We start from the raw sequence: 21,632 nt of genomic DNA, 5'->3' as shown, positions 1-21,632 counted from the left end.
AGGATCTGGGAGTGCTGTGTCTGAGAGGCTGCCCAGAGCCCAGCAAGGTGCCCTCGTGGCCAGGAGGCCAATGGCATCCTTTGGGCACCAAGGAGAGTGTGGCCTGCAGGTCAGGGGAGGTTCTGCTGCCTCTCTGCTCTGCCCTGCTGAGGCCACAGCTGCAGTCCTGCACCCAGCCCTGGGCTCTCCAGCTCAGGAAGGGCAGGGAGAGGCTGCAGAGGGCACAGCAAAGGGCTGCAGAGATGCTGAGGGGCCTGAACAGCTCTGCTGGGGCCAGGCTGAGGGAGTTTGGGCTCTGTAGGCTGGAGGAGAGCAGCCTGAGGGGGTCTGAGCAGTGCTGAGCAGTGCTTCGAGGGTGGCACTCCCAGCCCTTGCCCAGAGTCCCTCCCCAGCTCTCCTGAGCCCCTTCAGGCACCAGAAGGCTGCTCTGAGCTCTCCCTGCAGCCTTCTCTTCTGCAGGCTGCACAGCCCCAACTCTGCCAGCCTGTGCCCACAGCAGAGCTTCCCCAGCCTTCTTTTATCACCTCTGTGGCCTCCTCTGGGCCCTCTCCAGCAGTTCCATGCCCTTCCTGTGCTGGGGGCACGCAGTTCAGCAGTGGTCTCTGGGCAGGGGCAGTCGCAGTGTGGCAGCTGTGGGGCACAGAGCCCTGGCCGCTGCCGTGGCCTCTGCTGGTCGCCCGCGGTCAGGCTGCAGCCAGATTGCCCCTCCCGGGGCCGGGGCTTGCTCTGCTGAGCTCCGCTGCTGCCTGCTCGGCTCTGCAGGCTGCGGCTGCTCGCAGGGAGCAGTTTGTTTGTCCCCTCTGGCAGGCTCAGGCTCAGGCTCCTCCATTGTCTGAATTCCCTCGCAGAGGAGCAAAACGCAGGTCCCAGGGCCGGGGCTGGGAGTCCTGGGCTCTGCCTGCTGCCTGCACACAGCCTGGGCCTGGCAGCCCTCTGGGGGGCACAGAAAGGGCTGAGCAGAGCAGGCTGCAGAGCCACACATCGCTGCCTGCTGCCCTGGCCCTGCCTGCAGCAGGAGTGCCCAGGGAGAGCCATGCCAGGCTGTGCCATGCCAGGGGCAACAAGGCTGGGGCAGGGTCTGGGGAACAGCTGAGGTGAGGAGCACCTGAGGGACCTGCGGTGGTTTAGTCTGGAGCAGAGGAGGCTGAGGGAGACCTCATTGCTCTGCGGCTCCCTGAGAGGAGGCTGCAGCCGGGGGGGGGGTTGGGCTCTGCTCCCTGGGGCCAGGGGACAGGAGGGGAGGAAACGTCCTGAAACTGTGCCCGGGCAGGGTTAGGTTGGAGCCGAGGAACAGTTTCTTTGCTGCAGGAGTGGTCAGGGCTTGGCAGAGGCTGCCCAGGGCGGTGGTGCAGTGCCCATGCCCGGAGGTGCTCCGGAGCAGTGTGCCCATGGCACCTGGGGCCGTGGTTTGGTGCCAGGGGGGGAGTTGTGCTGCTGCTTGGGCTGGAGCATCTCAGAGCTTCTCCAGCCCGAACCACTCTGCTGTGCCCTAACAGCCACGCTGGGACGTGGCGGGGGAAGGGCGAGACAGTGCCCGAGGGCATGGCCGGAGCGCGCAGGGCAGTGGAGAGTGAGCAGGAGGCCAGGTCAGATGTCGCGACAGGATGTCACGACAGGATGTCACTGTGGGCCCTGTGCTCGGGGCTGGGGCAGAACAAAGCCGAGGGAAGCCCTGCGCAGCTCCCGCCCTGTTCCTGCTGGCACCCTGCGGGCCGCGGGCTGGGCAGGGGCCGGGGGGCTCCAGGGCCTCAGTTTCCCGGCGGGGGTGGGCAGGCTGCCTGAGGATGCTCCCCAGGCCCGGGGCTGCTGCGGTGCCCGTCGGAGCCTCAGGCCGTTGTGTGGAGGTGCTGGGCTGAAAGCTGGAGCCTGCTGGGGGAGGGGAGGGCTCCCACCCCACGCCGGGGGTGTCCCAGCTCACAGCAGGGGCTCGGGCAGGAGACCCTCAAAGGTCGTTTTGCAGCCCGATGCAGTCTGAGCCTGTGGAAGCCTTCCCTGGCACTTGAGCAGTGGATGAGCCTGGTGTGCACAGGGTCCCTCCCGCAGAGCGTGGCACCGTGCCAGGACTGTGTGGTGGCCCTTGGCAGCTGATCCCTGGGATGGGGCAACCCCAGGGGACAGCTTCCCTGCCCAGGGACCCTTCCACAGCTTCTCCTCACCCCGCGCCCTGGCTCTGCCCGCAGCTGGGGACAGTGGCTCCTGAAATGTCATGGGAGGGCCGAGCCATGCTGTGCCGTGCCATGGGCACCAGAGCTGGGGAGGAGCAGCTGAAGGACCTGGAGGTGTTTAGTCTGGAGAAGGAGCCCCAGGGGAGAGCTCTCAGCCTGTGCTGCTCAGACCCCCCCGCAGCAGCAGGAGCAGGGGAGGTGGAGGTTGGGCATCAGGAGGGAGCTCTGCACAGTGAGGTGGCCAAATGCTGGCGCAGGCTGCCCTGGGAGGTGGCTGAGGCCCCATCCCCGGAGGCATTCAAGGTCAGCCTTGATGTGTCCCTGGGCAGCCTGCTCTGGCTGGAGCTGTCCCTGCTGCCTGCAGGCGGGTTGGACAAGGTGACCTTGGAGGGTCCCTTGCATCTCTGAATCTGGTTTAAACTCAGTTCCAGGAAGGACCTCTCTCATTTGAGGGGCTGAGTCGAGTCCCCCCAGCTTGCAGGGACTGAAGGGACCCCCAGGAGCAGCACAGGACTTGCCAGCAGCCTGAGAAGCTGCACACTCGAAGGTGCTGAGCAAGCAGCATCCATGGCCTGTGCTGCTCTCATTGCTGTCCTGGTGGATTTGCCCTGGCTGCAGCCAGCAGCCCTCTGAGCCCCCAGCTTGCGGTTAAACCCCAGAGGAAGAGGTGGAACCAGGCAGGAGCTGCTCATGGAGCCCTTCAGGTACTGGAAGGCTGCTCTAGGGTCTGCCTGGAGCCCCAACTCTGCCAGCCTGTGCCCACAGCAGAGCTTCTGCAGCCCTCTCAGCATCTCTGTGCCCTCCTCTGGACCCTCTCCAGCAGCTCCAGGTCCCTGTGCTGGGTTCCCGGGGCTGGAGGCAGTGCTGCAGGTGAGGGCTGAGCAGAGCAGAGCAGCAGAATCCCCTCCCTGTGCTGCTGCTCTCCTGCTCTGGCTGCAGCCCCAGGCCGAGTTGTTCATCACTGTGGGACTCAGGGACAGGAGCTGGAGGTACTCAGCAGCTCTCTGGGGGGCAGCTGCTGCTGCTCTCTTCTCACAGGTGATGGAACGAGAGGGAATGGCCTTGACCTGCCCCTGGGCAGGCTTAGGCTGGACGTTAGGGACAGTTTTTTCAGGGAGGGTGGTTGGGCACTGGGATGTGCTGCCCAGGCTGGGGATGGAGTGCCCACCCCTGGATGTGTTCCAGAGTCGTTTGGATGTGGTGCTCGGGGCTGTGGTTCAGGCTCCTGCTGGGCCTGATCCCGAGGGGGTTTTCCAGCCAGGATGTCTGTGATTTTGTGACCCCGCAGAGCTGGGAGCAGGAACCTCTTAGCCCTCAGGCCCTTGTGCACTGCTGTCTTCCTCTCCTGCTAACCTCCTCTCTCCTCCTGCCCGCAGCTGGCAGAGCGAGGAGCGGCGCTGGGGGCAGCCTCCCCGCGGGATGTGCTGCGCACCGAGGGCCTGCCAGTGACGGACGATGACAATCCCGGCGGGACCTTGGCGAGCACTGACACTTCACTAGCCCAGCGCCCGCCCGCGGCTGGCCACTGCTCCCTCCCTGCTCCGGACGCCTCCTCCTCCCGGTGATGAGCTGTTGACCAAGGAGGATCCTGCTCCTTTCTGCTCCTCGACCCCCTCGACTTTCCGGCGGCTCCTGGGGTTGTATGGCAGCGGCGTAACCGTGGAGAGGCCAGGGTACCACAAACTGATGGATTTTGATAAGAGAGGAGGGAAAGGGGAGCTGGAGGAAGGCAAAAGGATGTCCAAGACGGGTGGAGGAAGGAGCAGCCATGGAAGTCGAAGCGCTGGAACCAACTCGGGGGTGCTGATGGTTGGTCCTAACTTCCGCGTGGGCAAGAAGATTGGGTGTGGCAACTTCGGGGAGCTGCGGCTGGGTGAGTGAGAGCTCCCTCCCGCCCCACCTGCTCTGGAGGCCTTGTCCTGGCGCCAGCCCCTGCCTGGGTGGCTGTGTGTGCCCTGGCACCCCCTGCGTGGGGCACTGCGTGTGCCCCCTGCGTGGAGTGGCTGCGTGTGCCCTGGCACCCCCTGCGTGGGGCGCTGCGTGTGCCCCCTGCGTGGGACAGCTGCGTGTGCCCTGGCACCCCCTGCGTGGGGCGCTGCGTGTGCCCCCTGCGTGGAGTGGCTGCGTGTGCCCTGGCACCCCCTGCGTGGGACAGCTGTGTGTGCCCTGGCACCCCCTGCGTGGAGTGGCTGCGTGTGCCCTGGCACCCCCTGCGTGGGACAGCTGCGTGTGCCCCCTGCGTGGAGTGGCTGCGTGTGCCCTGGCACCCCCTGCGTGGGACAGCTGTGTGTGCCCTGGCACCCCCTGCGTGGAGTGGCTGCGTGTGCCCGTGCCAGCCGAGCTGGTGCGTGCCCGTGAGCAGCAGCGCAGAGGCCGTGGAGCAGCCATGCCTTGCCCATTGCACGGAGCTGCTCCACGCCTTTGGTTTGCTCCTCAGCTCTGCTTGGTCTTAGAGAGAGCAGCACCAGCCAAGAGCATGGTGCCACAGGTGCCTCCCACCTCCTCGGTCCTGCCACTTGGTTGCTGTGGTGGCCATGCAGGCCTGGCTGTTCCCCACCATGCCAGGCAGTGATGTCTGTTTGCTGGGGTGCAGGTGTCTGGGTGCTGCCTCAGGGCAGTGCAGTCTCCACCTCTGGAGGTATTTCCAAACCTCCCTGGCTGTGTTCCTGTGGGATCTCTTTGAGGTGGTCTTGCTCTAGCAGTGGGGACTGGACTGGATGTCTTCAGAGGTCACTTCCAACCCCACCATGCTGGGCCTCGTGGGGTCCTGGGATGGAGATCTGGGGAAGAGTGAGGATTTTGTAAGAGAATCCCAGGATGGGTCGGAAGGGATCTTCAGAATCATCCAGTGCCAGCCCCTGCCACAGGCAGGGACAGCTCCACCAGCACAGGCTGCCCAAGGCCTCATCCAGCCTGGCCTTGGACACCTCCAGCCAGGGGACAGCCACATCCTCCCTGGGCAACCTGTGCCAGTCTCTCCCTACCCTCACTCACAACAATTTCCTTCTCCTCTCCCAGCTCACAGCCATTGTCCCTCGGCCTGCCACTCCCAGCCCTGGCCCAGAGTCCCTCCCCAGCTCTCCTGGAGCCCCTTCAGGCACCAGAATGCTGCTGTGAGCTCTCCCTGCAGCCTTCTCCTCTCCAAGCTGAACAGTCCCAACTCTCAGCCTGTGCCCACAGCAGAGCTTCTGCAGCCTCTGAGATCACCACAGGAGGAGAGCCTGAGGGAGCTGAGGCTCTTTTGCTTGGAGAGGAGGACCCTGAGAGGTGACCTCATTCGTGGTGATAAAGATGTGGAGGGAGAGTGCCAGGAGGCTGGGGCCAGGCTCTGCGGGTGGTACCCAGTGGCAGCACAGGGGCAGTGGTGGAAGCTGAGGCAGAGGAAGTGCCATGGAAACAGGAGGAGGAATTTTTCCCCTGTGAGGGTGGCAGAGCCCTGGCACAGGCTGCCCAGGGGGGCTGTGGAGTCTCCCTCTCCCTGCCTGCCTGTGTTCCTGTGTGAGCTGCTCTAGGTTGGGCTGGGGGAGCTTTGCAGGTCCCTTCCAGCCCCTGACATTCTGTGACTGTGATCTTCGTGGCCTCTTCTGGACCCTCTCCAGCAGCTCCAGGCCCTTCTCGTGCTGGGCACAGCAGCCTTGGAGGCAGTGCTGCAGGTGGGGTCAGAGCAGGGGACCAGAATCCCCCCAGGTGAATTTCCTGTGGCTGAACCTGGTTAGTTCAGCTCCTAAAAGGTTGTGCTCAGGAAAGGAAGCCTGAATGAAGCCCAACACCTTCTGTGCTCACTTCCAGCTCTGGACCAAGTTTGTCAAGAAGCAAATTCTGCTCCCAGGGTGGCTGAGCTGAGCTGCTCCTCTCACCAGGCCTCTTCATGCCCTGGGAGCCTTTCAGCAGCTGTTAACCCTTTGGCTGGGAGCAGCCTGGCAGTACCAGGCACTATGGTGCCAGCAGCTCAGTCTGGAGGGCTCCAGGAATGTTGGCCTTGGCAGGCAGTGCTTTGGGGAAGGGCCTGTGCCCTCGGGAAGAGCCAGGCCAGGGCAGCCTGGGGGCTGTGGCAGCCTTGCTGCTCCCTGGTATTTTTGGCAGCAGCACTTCAGAGCAGGCTCTGAGCTCAGCCTGCAGTGGGCAGGCTCTGGGCAGGAGGAGCAGGAGGTGGGAGGCTGTCAGCAGGGTGGGGTCACTTTGCTCACCTCTCACAGCCACTCCTGACTGTGGGGAGCTGGTGTTGGCTCTGCCCAGCGTGGCAGACTGGCTGGTGCCAGGCTGAACCACCCTGTGCCTGCCCTCCCTGATGGGATCAGAGCTCGGGCAGATGCTCCCCACCTTCAGCTGAGAGGTGCCCACGTGGAGCAGTGCAGGGCTTGGCCCCCCTGATGTGGTGAGCAGCTCTGCTGCTCGCTGCAGGCTGCTGTGGGGCAGGAGAGGGATTTGAGGTTGTGCCACACCAGCTGCTCCTTGCACTGCCCTTGGAGATGCTGACCCCTGCTGCCCCCCCTGCAGGGCTGGCTGGGAGGCCTCTGAGCTAGGCAAGGCCTACCTGTATCCTTCCACCTCCTCCTCCCTGCTCACCAGTGGGCATCCCACAGTGGGTACCTGTTTCTGGGTGAGCTCTGTTCCATCAGCTTGCTCCAGACAGGGGTTTGAAGCAGGCTGTGGCTGTTGCTTTGTGCAGTGTGCTCCATCCTGACCCCTGCCTTGGCCTGCCCCTGGCTCTCTGGGGGACAGCACAAGGTGGCACGAGTCTGGTGTGGGTCTGAGGAGCATCTGTGACAGTGTCAGCCTGGGCTGCTCCCAGCAGAGCTGCTGCAGGGCCCTGGGAGCAGTTGGGGTCAGTTTGCTGGTGGCTGGAGGGACAAGCAGCAGAGCTCTGCCTCTGGGGCTCTGCAGTGGTCGATTCTCCTGCCAGAGTTTGTCCTTGCCACCAGCAAGGGAAGCTTCTAGTCCCTTCACGTGGTTTTGCTGTCCTGCCTGTCACACCCTGCGGTGCCTGGCAGTGACCTGCTGAAGGCCTGAGCTGAAGATCCCAGGCACAGCTCTGTGGCTTTCCTCCAGACTGGCATCTCCCTTCCTGAGGTGTGCCTGGGAGCTGCGTCAGGGCTCAGGAATGCTGCCCGGGCTCGGCGGCGAGCAGGGATTCCTCCAGCTGCAGAGGGACCAGAGGGGTCAGCAGTGGCTGGAGCTGTGCCTGGGCACTCACCTGTCCCCTGGCAGTGCAGCACTGAGTGCCCAGGGGAGGGTGCTGGCAGAGGCCAAGGTGCAGCTCGGTGGCTGAAGGCTTCCAAACCTCCTTCTGCCTTTTTTCTTCCACAAAGCCAGGCAGGAGCATGCCAGGAGGTGACTCCTCCAGCTGCCAGCTGTGGGGGTGAAGATGAAGTTGTCTTCCTGGCACAGGTAGCCCAATTCCACCGCCCCCTAAGCGGGGTGCCCGGGCGAGCCGAGCAGCCCTCTGCCAGGGCTGGAGGTGTCCAAGCGCCAGAGAGGTCTGGCCCAAAATACAGGGCACGAAAATCTGGCCTAGGACATGTGTGGGAGTGACCTGGGCAGGAGCTCCTGGCTGCCAGAGCAGGGCTGGGGCCCCTGCCCTCCGTGTGCCCCTGCCCATGGCAGGCTGGGCAGCACAGATGTGGTGCCAGTCTGCAGCACCACTGCCCAGTTCCTCGCTGGGTGAGCTGGGCTGGAGCATTGGAGCTGCCACCTCAGCCCCTGGCACACAGGGGCTGGGGGGAGCTGTGTTGAGGTTGGGGCTTCTGTCACCTCCTCTCTCACAGTGGTACCCGTGGTCAGGGGATGCTGTGCCCTGCACTGTGCCACGAGCAGGGGCAGTGCAGGGGGAGCCTGGCCCCGGGGACACCACTTGGATGGGGACAGGGCGAGGAGTCCTGGCAGAGCCCAGTGCCGCCGTGGGCTGCTGCCGTGTGCAGGAGCAGCTGCAGGGCCCCACTGCAGCCAGCTCCAGCGTGGGGAGGGCACGGTCAGGGAGCTGGCAGAAGGTGAAGGGAAGGCCCTGTCCAGCCTACGGGCACCATACAGCCCCGGGTGCCCCTGGCTCAGTGCTGCTGGGACATGTCTTACCTTGCAGGTGCTGCAGCTGGCTCCGGAGGCTCTGCCAGCCCCGAGCAGGGCAAAGGCCTCTGCAAACACAAACCTTTGCTTTCTGACGCCCATTTTGCTGCTCTGCTTCTCTCTTTCTCTGCTTTCAGCAGCACCACTTCTCCTCTGACCCATGCAGCACTGCCTAGGGCACACCCAACACATTTTAGCTGTGCCATGAGCTGGAGTGGAGGTGGCTGCAGGAGCTGCTCCTGGCGTGGGGAGTTCCCAGCGTGGGGACAGGACCCTGCAGCCCTTCCTCCCTCTTTCACTTTTTGTTCCTCTCATTCTGGGCCACTTCTGCTCTTTGCACCTTTTTGTCCACGTGGAGGAGCTCAGTGGTGGTGGTGATGGTGGTGGTTGCACAGCCCCAGTGGTCCCTTCTCTGCTCTTCTCTGTCAGCCTTGCCCAGGCCCTCTGAGCGCTGCAGGGGGTGAGCCATGGGCTGGTTCCGCAGGCTGCCAGCTCCCAGGGCATATCTGTGGGTAGTGTTCAGTGCCAGTGAGCTACAGGGGGGACCTGGTGTGGTGGAGACAGGGCAGATGCCACCTCACAAGAACAGGACCTCTCCCAAGCACAGGCCTGCTGGGATGCTCCTACCTATTTCCCCTCTGCTTCCTCTCTCCCTCCTACCACCAAACCATGGCCTCAGCTCCAGGGCTTTGAAACCCCTGCAGGGATGGGCACTGCACCACTGCCCTGGGCAGCCTGGGCCAGGCCTGGGCAAGCCTCAAGAGGCAGAAGCTGTTCCTCATGTCCAACCTGGCACAGCTTGAAGCAGGTTCCTCATGTCCTGCCACTCGTTCCTTGGAGCAGACAACAGCCCCCACCCGGCTGCAGCCTCCTCTCAGAAGGATTTTTCTCCCCCCTGGGTTACTGAGCTGTGGCTGCTCACGGCAGGGGGAGGGAGCTGCAGCGAGGTCCATCAGGATTTCAGTTCTGCCCTGTCCTGGTCAAGTTCCCAAAGAACTGAGGGCTTCCTGGAGCTCTCTGGAGCCATGCACAGGCGTGGAGGATGTCCCAGCTCCTCCCCAGGAAATGCCAGTCCGGGATGGGCCAAACCCTCCCCCGGGCTCTGGCATTTGCCTGTCCCTCCCCGATCCCCTGCTGCCTAATCCCGGAGAAGGGATTTGGTTTTGCAGAGAGGAGGCAGAGCGGCCTGGGGGGGTGCCCTGGGCTGCGAGGCAGCAGGGCTGAGCCCCTGGGGGGCTGCAGCGCCCAGCCCGGGCGGAGCTGCTCCCTTGGCGTCTCCCATTCGTTCCCCTCCCGCAGCTCTGCCGCCGGCGCTCAGCAGCTGGCGCTGAGGTCACCCGGGCAGGAGTTGTTGCTGCTTCAGGTGGAGAGCAGCAGCGGCAGCAGACAAAACCTCACGCCCTGAGCCAAGGGCTTGCAGCAGCTCCGAGGAGGCAGCTCCGTGGGGTCGGTGTCTGCAGGCTCTGCCTGCCGGGAAAGGGAGTCTGCTGCCCTTAGCTCTGCTCCCGGAGGCCTCTCAGGCGCTGCTGCAGACCTCCTCGGTGCTGGAGCCCTGGAGCAGGCTGCCCAGAGAGGCTGTGGAGTCTCCTCTGGAGAGCTTCCAGCCCCCCTCTGGCCGTGGTGAGCCTGGGCAAGCTGCCGTGGGTGCCCTGCTGTGGCAGGCTGGTCCCCAGCGTCCCCCCTGCCTTCTGGGACTCATCTCTGGCTTTGTGGGCCTGGGGCAGAGTTTGTGCTGCCTCCTCCCGGGGTGAGAGCTTCCTGACGGCCTGCAGGCTGCCTGGGCTGAGCAGGCTGAGGTGCAGGCACTGCTGGCACAGCCCTTCTGGCCGTGGGAGCCGTCAGGAAGGTGCTGAGCCATCTGGGCAGTCATTCCCAGGGTTCTGGGATGGCCTTTCCAGCCGTGCTGGGCACTGGGGCCAGGCCCCTTGGCCTCCCTGCAGGGCTCCTGGGCTGTGCTGTGGCTCTGCTCCTGCCTTCCTCACTGCAAGGACATTGATGAGGAGTGTGGTCAGCAGGTGGAGGGAGGCTCTGCTCTGCTCTGCCCTGATGAGCCCTCGCCTGGAATGTTGTCTCAGTTCTGGGCTCCCCAGTTCAGAAGGGACAGAGATCTGCTGGAGAGAGCCCAAGGGAGGGCTGTGAAGGTGCTGAAGGGGCTGGAGGCTCCCTGGGAGGAGAGGCTGAGGCACCTGGGGGCTGCTTGGTCTGGTGAAGAGAAGACTTCGAGGGGATCTGATCATGGTTACAGATATCCGAGGGCTGGGGTCAAGAGGGAGGGCACAAACTCTGCTCAGCTGTGCCCTGGGACAGGACAAGGAGCAGTGGCTGTGACCTGCAGCACAGCAGTTCCACCGCGGCCTGGAGGAGCCCTCAGGGGTCCCAGCGCCCTGCAGCAGGCTCAGAGAGGCTGCAGAGCCTTTCCAGGCTGTGCTGTGTGACCTACTCTGGACCCTCTGCTGCTGCTCTGGCAGGGGTTGGGCTCTGGAGGTCCCTTCCATCCCTTCCCGTGGAGGAGGGAGGCCTCCAGCAGAGGTCTGGGTGTGCACTTGGCACTGTGGTTGGGCTCTTGTGGGGTTTGCCTGTGGGCTGAGCTTGATGATCTCAGAGGTCTTCTCCAGCCTCCGTGGCTCTGTGGTTCCCCTGCAGCCTCAGGAGGCTGGGAGCATCCCGGAGGAGGAGGCTGAGCTGCACACAGCCTCTGCTGCCCCAGGACTGATCCCAGCCCCCTGCCTGCTGTGGCTCCAATCCACTGCCAGCTTTCCCAGTGCTGCTGGGGGCCCTTCCTCCCTGCCAGCCTCTGCACAATCCCACAGTGCCCCCCAGCTCTGGAGAGCACCCCCAGAGCCAGGCAGCTCTTCTCCACGTGGGGCTGGGAGAAGCAGCAGGTCCCAGCCTTGCTCCTGCCGTGGCCATCCCTGCAGGCCTCAGCTGGGACCTTGCCCCTGCCAGCAGACGGCTCCAGCCCCCCAGCAGCCTGCCTGTCCCAGAGGGATCCACGCGTTCCACCGGGAGCAGTTGGCAGCCATGCTGCAGCTCCCCGCAGGGGGCTCCTGCTCCTGCCTGCAGACTCCTCCAGGGGCTGCCGAACCTGCTCTGGACGCTGCGGTGCTGGGGTGGGTGCAGGGCTCGGCAGGGCTGCCTCGTTCCAATGCCTTCTGTCTCTCCCGCAGGGAAGAACCTCTACACCAACGAGTACGTAGCTATCAAACTGGTGAGTCCCCTGCCCGGGGGGTGCCTGCTCGGGCTGCCTGGGCAGCAGCTGGGGTGGGAGCTGGGGGAGGATGGGCAAAGCATCCCGGTGCAGGTGGGCTGGGCACAGGGGCTGGGCCGCCTGTGCCACACTCAGCTGGTGGCAGCAGCCGGGGGTGGGTGGTCCCCATTGATAGCTGCTCCTGTTCACGTCTGCCCCCAGGCTCCCTGAGGCTTCGTCTCCGTTTTATGCACCCCCCAAATGCTCTCAGTCCTGCTGCTGCCAGCATCTGAAGGTGTCTGACACCTCCTGAGTGTCCACTCTGCAGCAGCCTTAACTGTTCCTCCTTCTCTCCCCCAAGGAGCCCATCAAGTCCCGAGCCCCCCAGCTGCACCTCGAGTACCGCTTCTACAAGCAGCTTGGCAATGCAGGTAGGGGGGGCTGGGCTGGGGGAGGGAAGCTTCCAGTCAATGCGACTCTGCAACTCCCCCAGCCTGAGCAGCTCCTGCCCATCTGCTGGCTGGGAGAGGCTGATTTTGCACAGAGCCACGTCTGAGCTTTGATCCCTTCTGATTTAGTCCTTTCCCCCCACACCTCCCCCGCAGCAGAGCTCGCATGCAGATGGAGCTGCCTCCTGCACCCTCCTGCCGAGAGCAGAGCCAGGCTGGCTGCAGCACGGGGGAGGGCAGAGCAGGGACATCCCTCCACGCCCATCTGCAGCCCCTCTCCCTGCTCCGTGGCCATGAGAGCTCAGCCGTGTACTGCTCCGCCCTGCAGGAGCCCTGCCAGGAGCTTTGCCAACCTCTGCTCTGTCTCTTGCAGAAGGAATTCCTCAGGTTTACTACTTTGGCCCCTGTGGGAAGTACAATGCCATGGTGCTGGAGCTGCTGGGCCCCAGCCTGGAGGATCTCTTTGATCTGTGTGACCGAACCTTCACGCTCAAGACCGTCCTGATGATCGCGATCCAGCTGGTGAGGGCACAGCTGCACCTCAGCCTGGGCACCAGAGTGGCATCTGGGCATGGCAGTCAGGGCCTGGGGACAGGAGGGCACAGAGGGGTGAGCAGGGCCCAGCCAGCTGCAGGAGACACTGGCACATCCCAGCCCACTTCCCACCACAGCTCAGCTGCCCCTGGTGCAGGAGGGGCTCCCTCACCCCCACACAGACCCCCCCGAGCTGCCAGCAGAGGGGCCTGGACAGGCTGGAGAACCTCAGGAGGTTCAGCAAAGTCAAGCACAAAGTCCTGCACCTGGGTTGGGACAGGTCCTGGTACTGACACAGGCTGGGGGTGAGGGCTGGAGAGCAGCCCTGGGGAGAGGGACCTGGGGGTGTAGAGCTGGAGGTGAGCTGGCACTGATTGCTGCCAGCCCTGCCCTGGGCTGATCCCCAGCAGTGTGGGCAGCAGGACAGGGAGGGGATCCTGCCCCTCTAATGTGCTCTGCTCAGACACCCCTGCAGTGCTGGGGCAGCTCTGGAGCCCTCAGCACAGACAGGGACCTGCTGCAGCAGGGCCAGAGCAGGGCACAGCAGTGCTGGAAGGGCTCTGCTGTGAGCCCAGGCTGAGAGCTGGGCTTGGGCAGCCTGCAGAGGAGAAGGCTGCAGGGAGCCCTTCTGTGGCCTTGCAGTGCTGGAAGGGCTGAGCTGAAAGCTGGGCACAGTCTTTTGAGCAGGGCCTGCTGGGCCAGGCCAAGGGGGGATGGTTTGGGCTGCAAGAGGGAGACTGAGAGGAGGGAAGGGAGAAATGTTTGCCCCTGAGGGTGGGCAGAGCCTGTGCCAGGCTGCCCAGGGAGGTGGGAGCTGCCCCGTGGCTGGCAGCACTGCAGGTCAGGCTGTTGGTGACTCTGAGCAGCTGCTCTGGCTGGGGCTGTCCCTGCTGTCTGGGACCAGGCCGAGGTCACCTCCTGGAGCTGGAGAACCTCTCTGCTTGTCCCTTCCACTCAGCATAAGGTGCAGGTGGTGGGAGCAGAGTCAGGCCCTGGGGCGGGGAGGGTGCAGGGGAGGTGCAGGGGAGGTGCAGGGGAGGTGTGGAGGGTGCAGGCTGGCGCTGAGCTCTGCTCCCCCCCAGATCACCCGGATGGAGTATGTGCACACCAAGAGCCTCATCTACAGGGACGTCAAGCCGGAGAACTTCCTGGTGGGGCGGCCTGGCAGCAAGCGGCAGCACAGCATCCACATCATCGACTTCGGCCTGGCCAAGGAGTACATCGACCCCGAGACCAAAAAACACATCCCCTACCGAGAGCACAAGAGCCTGACGGGCACAGCTCGCTACATGAGCATCAACACCCACCTGGGCAAAGGTGCCTGCTGCCAGCCCTGCCCCCGGCGCGCCCAGGGGGCTGGTGCCAAGCTGCCTCTGCGGCCCCTCCGCCTGGGCGGGCTCGGGGTGGGGCAGGGGCTGGAGAGAGGATCCTGCCCCTCTGCTCTGCTCTGGGGACCCCTCACGTGGAGCACTCTGCATTTGTGGGGTCCTCAGCACAAAAGGGGCATGGAACTCTTGGAGAGGGCTGGAGAAGCTCTGCCGTGGGCACAGGCTGGCAGAGTTGGGGCTGTGCAGCCTGGAGAAGAGAAGGCTCCAGGGAGAGCTCAGAGCTGCAGCTCAGTATCTACTGGGGAGGGACTGCTCAGGAGGGGCTGTGGGGACAGGCCCAGGGCAGTGGTATGGAGCTGGAGCAGGGCAGAGTTAGGTTGGGCATCAGGAGGGAGTTGTGCACAGGGAGGGTGGGCAGAGGCTGGCACAGGCTGCCCTGCAAGGTGCTTGAGGCCCTATCCCTGGGGACATCCAAGCTCAGCCTGGCTGTGTCCCTGTGCAGCTGCTCTGGCTGGAGCTGTGCCTGCTGCCTGCAGGGGCTTGGATAAGGTGACCTGGGAGGGTCCCTTCCAGCCCGGTGCCATCGGTGCCATCTGTGACTCTCTTTGTCTCCGTGCAGAACAAAGCCGCAGGGATGACCTGGAGGCCCTTGGGCACATGTTTATGTACTTCCTCCGTGGGAGCCTCCCTTGGCAAGGCCTCAAGGTAAGTGCCAGCTGCCTCCTGGGCATGGCTGCCCTTTGGGTCTGGCTCTGTCAGGGCGTGGGCAGCACCAGGGCCAGATGAAGCCGTGGCCCGTGGGGTGTCGGAGGGCTGGCACCGTGCCCGATGCAGGGGCTGCTGCGCTGAGCTGCGTGGCTGCAGGCATCTCCCTCTGCTCCCCTGGTTTTGGGTGTCACAGAGGCTGTCCCGCAGCCTTTCTCCCTGGTGGTCATCCTCCTGGGTGGGAGGTTCCCTGGGGATGATCTCTGCCAGTGGCTGGGAAAAGGGGAGCCAGGGGTGCCCTGCTGGCAGCCAGCCGCCGACCCCCTGCTCGCCCCCAGGCCGACACGCTGAAGGAGAGGTACCAGAAGATCGGCGACACCAAACGAGCCACGCCGGTGGAGGTGCTCTGTGAGAACTTCCCAGGTGAGCGCTCCCTGCGGCCCTGCCCGCGCCCCCGCCCCCCCCGGCCCCTGCCCGCCCAACGCGCTGTGTCCCCGCAGAGGAGCTGGCCACGTACCTGCGCTACGTGCGGCGCCTCGACTTCTTCGAGAAGCCTGACTACGACTACCTGCGCAAGCTCTTCACCGACCTCTTCGAGCGCAGCGGCTACGTCTTCGACTACGAATACGACTGGGCGGGGAAGCCCCTGGTGAGCGCCCGGCGCCGCTGGGCAGGGCTGCCGGGTCCCGGCGAGGCGGCAGGGCACGGGAGGGACCTCTGGAGATCGCCCTCAGTCCGACCCCCCCCGCCAAGGCAGGGCCCCCTGGAGAGGGGCACACAGGAGCACATCCAGCTGGGTTCTGGAAGTCTCTAGAGATGGAGGCTCTGGCACCTCCCTGGGCAGTATGCTCCAGGGCTCTGCCACCCTCACAGCGCAGCAGCTCCTCCCTACGTGTAGGTGTTGCTTCCTGTGCTCCAGTCTGTGCCCACTGCCTCTTGCCCTGACGCTGGGCACCACTGTGCAGGGTCTGTCCCCATCCTCTTGCCCACCAGACCCCTTTAGCTCTTGCTGAGCACTGCTCAGATCCAGCCCCCTTGGGTGTTTGGAAGTATCCATGCCCAAGCTGCCCCAGGCTCACCAGGTGCCAGCAGCCAGCTCCATGCTGAGGAGTCAAGGCTGTGGCACACAAGTTCAAGGCTCCTGCAGCTGAGGGGAGCCCAGCAGTGCAGCTGGCACCTCACCTGCCGTGGGCACCCCTGAGGGCTCGCTGCAAGCCACCCACCAAGCGTGGAGCTGCTGGGGCAGGGCTCTGGGGGGGAGTGCAGGGGGCGGGAGCTGTGCTGTGCCATGGCTGATGTTGTCCTTGTGGTGTCCCCAGCCCACCCCCATCGGCACGATGCACAGCGAGGTGCAGGTGCAGCCCCCGAACAGAGACAAAGCACAGCCACACGCCAAACACCAGGTGAGAATGGGGCAGCCCTGGCCTGGGCGTGGGCATGGGCACAGGGCACACTTGGGCTTCTGTTCCACAGAGCCCAGCAGGGCCTCTGGACGGCAGCAGGGACTGGGGCATCATTTTTGCCCCAGTGCTGTGTGTGGGAGGGCATCTCCCAGGAGGTCTGGGCTCATGAGAGGCCCAGGGCAGTGTCTCCTGTGCCAGATGGCCTGGCAGAAGCAGGAGGAAGCTGCTGTGGGAGGCTATAGCATGGCAGGGAAGCACCAGGCCTGGGCTTCAGCTGGCAGGCTGCAAGGTCATTGCTGGGTAGTGGCTGTGGGCATGGCACAGTCTGAGCCTCTGTGATGTCCCCGGTGCTGTGCCACCACGGGGGCAAGGCTGCTCTGTTGGTGGTGCCACTGCCACAGGCCAAGGGAAGGATCTGTGGCACAGCTTGGCAGCACATGGCCCTGTGCTGGAGAGAGGAGCTGGCCCTGCCCCGGGCACCAGCTGGGCACATTGGGCCGGCAGGGCAGGAGATGGGCAGAGCTATGCCAGCAGCTCCCTGCCCGTGCCACCGTGGCAAGGGCCAGGCTGGTCAGGCCCTGCTCTGGTGCTGTGGCTTTGGGGCTGCTGTCATCGAGAGCCAACCTCAGGTGTTGCCCAGCAGCCCTGGGCAGACCTCATCCTCTTGCCTGGAAGCTCCCCAGGGAGCAGAGCACCTGCAGAGGGGCAACACCCACACAGCAGCCCGGCAGTGCCCCTTGCTGCTCCTGCCAGAGCACAGGGAGCCTGGCACCGCCCTGGCAGCACTTCCTTAGGGAGAGGGCAACGTCTTCAGAGTACCTCTGGCTTCTTCCTGGGATCTTGCTCCCAGCAGGGTCTGCTGCCCACCACCAGTACGTGAGATCCCTGTTCAGCTTCCCTTCTTGGCAGCAGAGCTCTGCCAGCCTGGCAGCAGGCTCCATCCTGGGGCTGCAGGGCCCCCAACAGCCATGGGCCTGTGCTGTGCTCACCATGGCAAGCCTGTGCCCTCCAGGAGCAGCGTGCCAGGGTCTGTGGCAGCCTCAGGAGGTCTCACTCGATGGAGGGCATCCAGCAGCGCTGTCTCGGCCCAGCTGTATCTCCCCAGCCTGCTCCCGGCAGGGCTGCGTGGGGCTGCCCTGAGGGCCGAGCTTGCCCCCACTGCCAGGGGGCTGTGCGTGGCAGGGAGGGCACAGCCCCACGGTATCACGGCAGGGACCGCTCCGGGGAGCCGCCAGGGTGGTGCTGCGCCGGTGCCCTCCCCCCGCGGCCGCCAGCTGCTCCGGTCATGGTTTTGCTTTTGCATGTCTTATTTTCTCGACCCCCTCTGCCACCCTCCTCCCTGCCCTCGCCCTCATCCTCCCTCTCCTCCCTCCCCTCCTCCTCCTCCTCCCTCTCCTCCTCCTCCTCCCTCTCCGCCTCCCTTCTCTTCCCCATTCTTCCTCTTTTCTTTTCTTTTGTTTCTTTCCGTCCTGTTCCTCCTGCCTGGCACCAGCAGCCGCCCGAGGGGACGGAGCTGTGGGATCCTCAGGCCGGGGGGCAGCCTGCCGAGGAGCCTGTGGGAGCTCACCTGGCAGCCGGCAGGCTCGGGGGGTCCGTCCAGGTACACACAACCACGCGCCGAGGGCAGGGGCGGGCGCGGGAGGGAGCAGAGCCAGCCTGTGCCACGCGGGCCCACAGCTGCGGTGGGCAGTGCTGGGCACCACCCCCCAGCCTGGGGTGGCATCAGGGCCACACTTGGCCTGGGCTGCCACACGGGCTGCCCTGTCCCCGTGGTGTGTGGGTGCTCAGGGCACGCAGGCAAGGCTGGCACTGCTGCCTAGGTACCCTCGTTGCTGCCGTGGCACTCGGAGGGTCTTTAGAGCTGGCTGAGGCACTGGGCCTGTGCCACACTGCGGCACGAGCAGCCGAGTGGGCATCGGGCTGTGCCCCCAGCATACTTGTGCCAGCAGTGCTGGGCAGTGAGGCCTTCTCCCAGTGGGGACTCCCTGTGCCTCCTGGGCTGGAGCGGCTTCGGGTCCTGCTTCTCCTCCCTCCCCTGGGCTCTCCTCGGCCTCCTCTCCCCGCCTGGGTCCTGCACTTGCGCCGTTGGCCTCCTGCTCGCCGCCCTCTGCCCTCTGCCACTTGGGCCCTCTTGGCCTGGTGGGCTCCAGCCTGTGGTGGCACATCCGTGGTGGATGCCCCCTGGCAGGGGCTGTGCTTCTTCCTCCGTCTGCTTCCTGCCGGCCGCTGCTGCTCCTTGCTGCTGCTCCCTGGTGGATCTCTGCTGGTGCTTGGGCCCAGAGCTTGGGCAGAGAGGATCTGGGGCTGGGGCAGACCCTGGGGCCACTTCGTGCTCTGCCCAGCTCCTCCTGTGCCATGTCCCTTCCCCACCGTGGTGGCTGCTCCCTGCTCTTGCAAACCCTAAACGCTGCCCTCTGCCTGTGCCCAGCCCTGCAGGGGCTCAGGGGTCTCAGCTCATTGTGGGTGGCTGTGGCTTGACGTGGCCCTGCCAGCTGGGCACTGTGGCTGTCAGATGGCAGCTCCTCCGTGAGGCTGGGTGAGGCTGAGCCTCTCAGCTTGGTGATCCTTTGGGCTGCGCATCCCCAGGGAGCTCCTGCCTTTGTGGGCACAGGACAGGCAAGTCCCAGCTGCCTGTGCCAACCCCAACTCGCTTTGGTGACTTGGATCTCCTGCCAGCCTTGGCACCATGCACAGCCCTGCTGCCCTGGTTGAGCAGGAGGGAGCTCAGGGGCACCTCAAGGCTGGCAGGAGCCCACAGGGCTGTGTCCTGCAGGGCCCAGCAGTGTCAGGGCTTGGGGCCCGGTTGTGCCCAGCTGCTCAGCCAGGGCGAGGTCTCCGGGGCCCGGTTGTGCCCAGCTGCTCAGCCAGGGCGAGGTCTCCGTGGAGCTGACAGCTTCGTGGGGCTGTGCCTCTGCGTTCGTTGGAGCTGGCAGCCAGGGAGGTGTGCAGGGGGTCTGGAATCCTCCTTGAGACTCAAGAGGATCCAGCCCTCGGTGTGCTCCGTGCCGAGGCCGAGCCCTCGGCAGCGCTGGCTGGGGGCTGGCACTGCCCGCGCAGGGCTCTCGGCGCTCACGCAGCGCTGCGGCAGCCTCCAGGGGCTGCACCTCTCTGGGATGCAGCTCACCGGGCTGGGGGCTGAGGCTCAGGACCCCGGGGGCTGCCCGGCACTGACCCTGCTCTCTCCGCAGGTGATGAGCTCCACCAACGGAGAGCTGAACACGGACGACCCCACGGCAGGACACTCGAACGCCCCCATCACAGCCCCCACCGAGGTGGAGGTGACAGACGATACAAAGTGAGCACGGCACAGCTGCTGCTCTCCCACCGCCCGCGGCAGGGCTGTGCCAGTGCCCGCAGCTCCTTCCCCCTCGCCCTGCTCGGCCCTGAGGGTCTCGCACCCCTCCCAGAGCTGGCACAGGGCTGGGGACGTTTCTCCTCCGGGAGCCCCAGCTCTGGCCGCTGGTGCTTGCTGTGCCAGCAGGGCACATTCCATGGCCACTGCCACTCGCTGTGGCCACCACAGTGTGCTGCTAAGCATGGGAAGGGACCTCTGGGGACCATCCAGTCCACCCCCCTGCCCCAGCAGGGCACCCACAGCAGCTTGCCCAGCAGCACAATGCCCGGGGCGGGGGGTGGGGTGGAAGCTCTGCACAGAAGGAGATTCCACAGTCCCCCTGGGCAGCCTGCTCCAGGCTCAGCACCCTCACACCAAACAGCTTTCTCCTGGCTTCCAGTTCATGCCCTCTGCCCCTTGTGCTGGCCCTGGGCGCCCCTCTTGCTGTCTGCCCTTTAGCGTTGTCAGTCCAGCGCCTGCCCTGTGCCGTGCTCGGGCACTGCCCACAGCAGCTGCTAGAAGCTGGGGGCGTTCCCCCCCCGGCTCTGCCCCGCTGAGCCCCTCCGTGTGCCCTCTGCCCGCAGGTGCTGCTGCTTCTTCAAGAGAAGGAAGAGGAAAACCACAAAGCGTCGCAAGTGAGCCGCGGGCCCGGGCGGAGGCGTGCGACGGCTGCGCTCCCTCCGGCCGCGGATGGATCTTCACCTGCGGAGCCGGCGGCGGCCCCGGGCTTGGTGCGGGGCCGCGGGGAGGGGGCGCCGAGCCGGACGGGCTCCCCCCGCGCCCCAGGCGGGGAGCAGGGACTCCCCAAAACTGCTTTGTCCTTTCCTCTGCCACTCGCCCGTGGCTGTTGACTCGAACCAAGCCCAACCTCGCTGAGTTCCTGCGTCCGACACCAAGAGAAACAAACAAACAAAAACCAACGACAAAAACAAACAAAAATTAAAGGAATGGAAAAAAAAAAGACAAAAGAGGCAAGAAGCTGCCCCGGGCCCGCGGCCTGGCTCTGCTTCCCGGCTCCGACTGCCCCGGGGCACAGCTGCAGGCGCTGGCAACGGCGGCGGCGGCGGCGGCGGCGGCGGCGGAGGAGGAGGAGGAGGAGGAGGAGGAGGAGTTGAGGAATTTACTTTTTTTTAATCTTTTTTTCCCTTTTCTTTCTGTTGCTTCTTTTGTCTCTTAAGTTAATTTAAAGTGAGTCTCGGTGCAGTGCTGAGTCGTCAGTCCTTGGCCGTCTCCTTCAGGGCTGCTCCATTCCGCTCTTCCTTCAGGCCCAGCCTCTGCCCCACCTCCCCCTCGCTGCCTTCCCTCCCCCCCTGCCGGCGGTGCCAGCGTCGAGGTCTCGGTCGGGGGCTGGGGCAGCCTCGCGTTGCCAGCTCCTTGGCCAGGCGCTCCTGGTAGCAGCACAGGCACTGGTTGGGCCTTGCCAGGAACGGGTCGGTGACTGCTGGGGCAGGCAGGGACAGGGGACAGTCGGGCACTGCCCTGCCCCAGCTGCTGCCAGGGAACCTGAGGGGAGGTGGCAGGGCAGAGAGGGAAAGCAAAGCAGCCTGGGCTGTGGTGCTGCCATGGCTGGAGCTGATCCCAGCACAGCGTTGGGTGTGTGTGGGCAGTGCCAGGCTGCTTGGCATCTTTTTGGGGGCCTTTTTGTTTTGGCTTTTCAAACTGTGTCTGAGACCCTCAGGGGCCTGGGGCTGCTCCCTGGGGCAGCAGTGGGCACGGGGTGGGTCTTGGGGAGCAGGCAGCACCATGAGCACACAGTGAGGGTGGCAAAGGGCAGCGGCTGGTCGGGCACTGCTGGTGCTGCCAGTGTGGCCTCCCCAGCACTGGGAGGGCCTGACCCTGGGGCAGGGGCAAGTGGAGGTGCTGCAGCTTACCCACGGACACAGACACCCCCCCCCTACTGCCCCTGCTCCCCTGGGCACTGCAGATTCCCCCTGACTGCCCCTGTGTGCCCCTGTGACTGGCATGTTTGGGGGGGCAGGGGGCAACACTTCTCTGTACCAACTCTGTTGATCTGCCCCCAAAGAGGCTTTGGGGAGGAGGGGGCAATAGGACCCTCTGGGGGCCCCGAATTGCAGGAGGGGCTGCTCCAGCCTGAGGGGGCATAGCGGGGGATGGGGAGGGGCACCCTGCCCTGCCCGAGCACCATGTGGGTCCCTGGGGAGGGCCTGCACCGTGGCTCCTCTTCCTCCTCCATTCGGGGTTGCCCTCCTGGCTGCAGTGGGGCAGGAGGGCACCGAGGCAGCCGCCGCTGCATACCCGGGCAGGGTGGGGGCTGCTGTGCCCCCTTTGGCCTTGGTCCCCAACCCGAGCGAGGCAAACAGCAAAGGAAAATGTTCCGAAATCGCCTTAAATTTTCACTGGAAGTGGAGCCCGAGGACGGCGTCGGCAGAGCCCAGCAGGGGCCGAAGAGCGGGGGGGGGAGGGCTCTGCCTGTGCCCTCTGCTGGGGGGTGGGGCGGAGGCGAGGA

General features: G+C 65.1%; 1 protein-coding gene across 2 annotated transcripts in view; it reads left to right on the top strand.

Annotated features, from left to right (window-relative positions):
- The window catches only part of CSNK1G2 (casein kinase 1 gamma 2), a 36,289-nt gene extending 15,921 nt beyond the window's left edge, over positions 1–20,368 (top strand). The window contains exons 2-13 of one of the 2 annotated variants that reach the window (XM_064175261.1): positions 3,542–4,038; positions 11,393–11,433; positions 11,774–11,843; positions 12,235–12,383; positions 13,478–13,712; positions 14,343–14,428; positions 14,767–14,851; positions 14,929–15,077; positions 15,748–15,831; positions 17,327–17,431; positions 19,020–19,126; positions 19,750–20,368. In XM_064175261.1, the coding sequence (XP_064031331.1) occupies positions 3,852–4,038; positions 11,393–11,433; positions 11,774–11,843; positions 12,235–12,383; positions 13,478–13,712; positions 14,343–14,428; positions 14,767–14,851; positions 14,929–15,077; positions 15,748–15,831; positions 17,327–17,431; positions 19,020–19,126; positions 19,750–19,804 (1,353 nt within the window). In that variant the 5' untranslated portion in view covers positions 3,542–3,851 and the 3' untranslated portion in view covers positions 19,805–20,368. The remainder of the gene's footprint in view (positions 1–3,541; positions 4,039–11,392; positions 11,434–11,773; positions 11,844–12,234; positions 12,384–13,477; positions 13,713–14,342; positions 14,429–14,766; positions 14,852–14,928; positions 15,078–15,747; positions 15,832–17,326; positions 17,432–19,019; positions 19,127–19,749) is intronic. The other variant, XM_064175262.1, reaches the window with a different exon arrangement.
- The last annotated feature ends 1,264 nt before the right edge of the window (positions 20,369–21,632 follow it).

Source organism: Pogoniulus pusillus, chromosome 41 (assembly GCF_015220805.1).
Source record: "Pogoniulus pusillus isolate bPogPus1 chromosome 41, bPogPus1.pri, whole genome shotgun sequence".
NCBI lineage: Eukaryota > Metazoa > Chordata > Aves > Piciformes > Lybiidae > Pogoniulus > Pogoniulus pusillus.
This window is presented reverse-complemented; position numbering and strand designations above follow the sequence as displayed.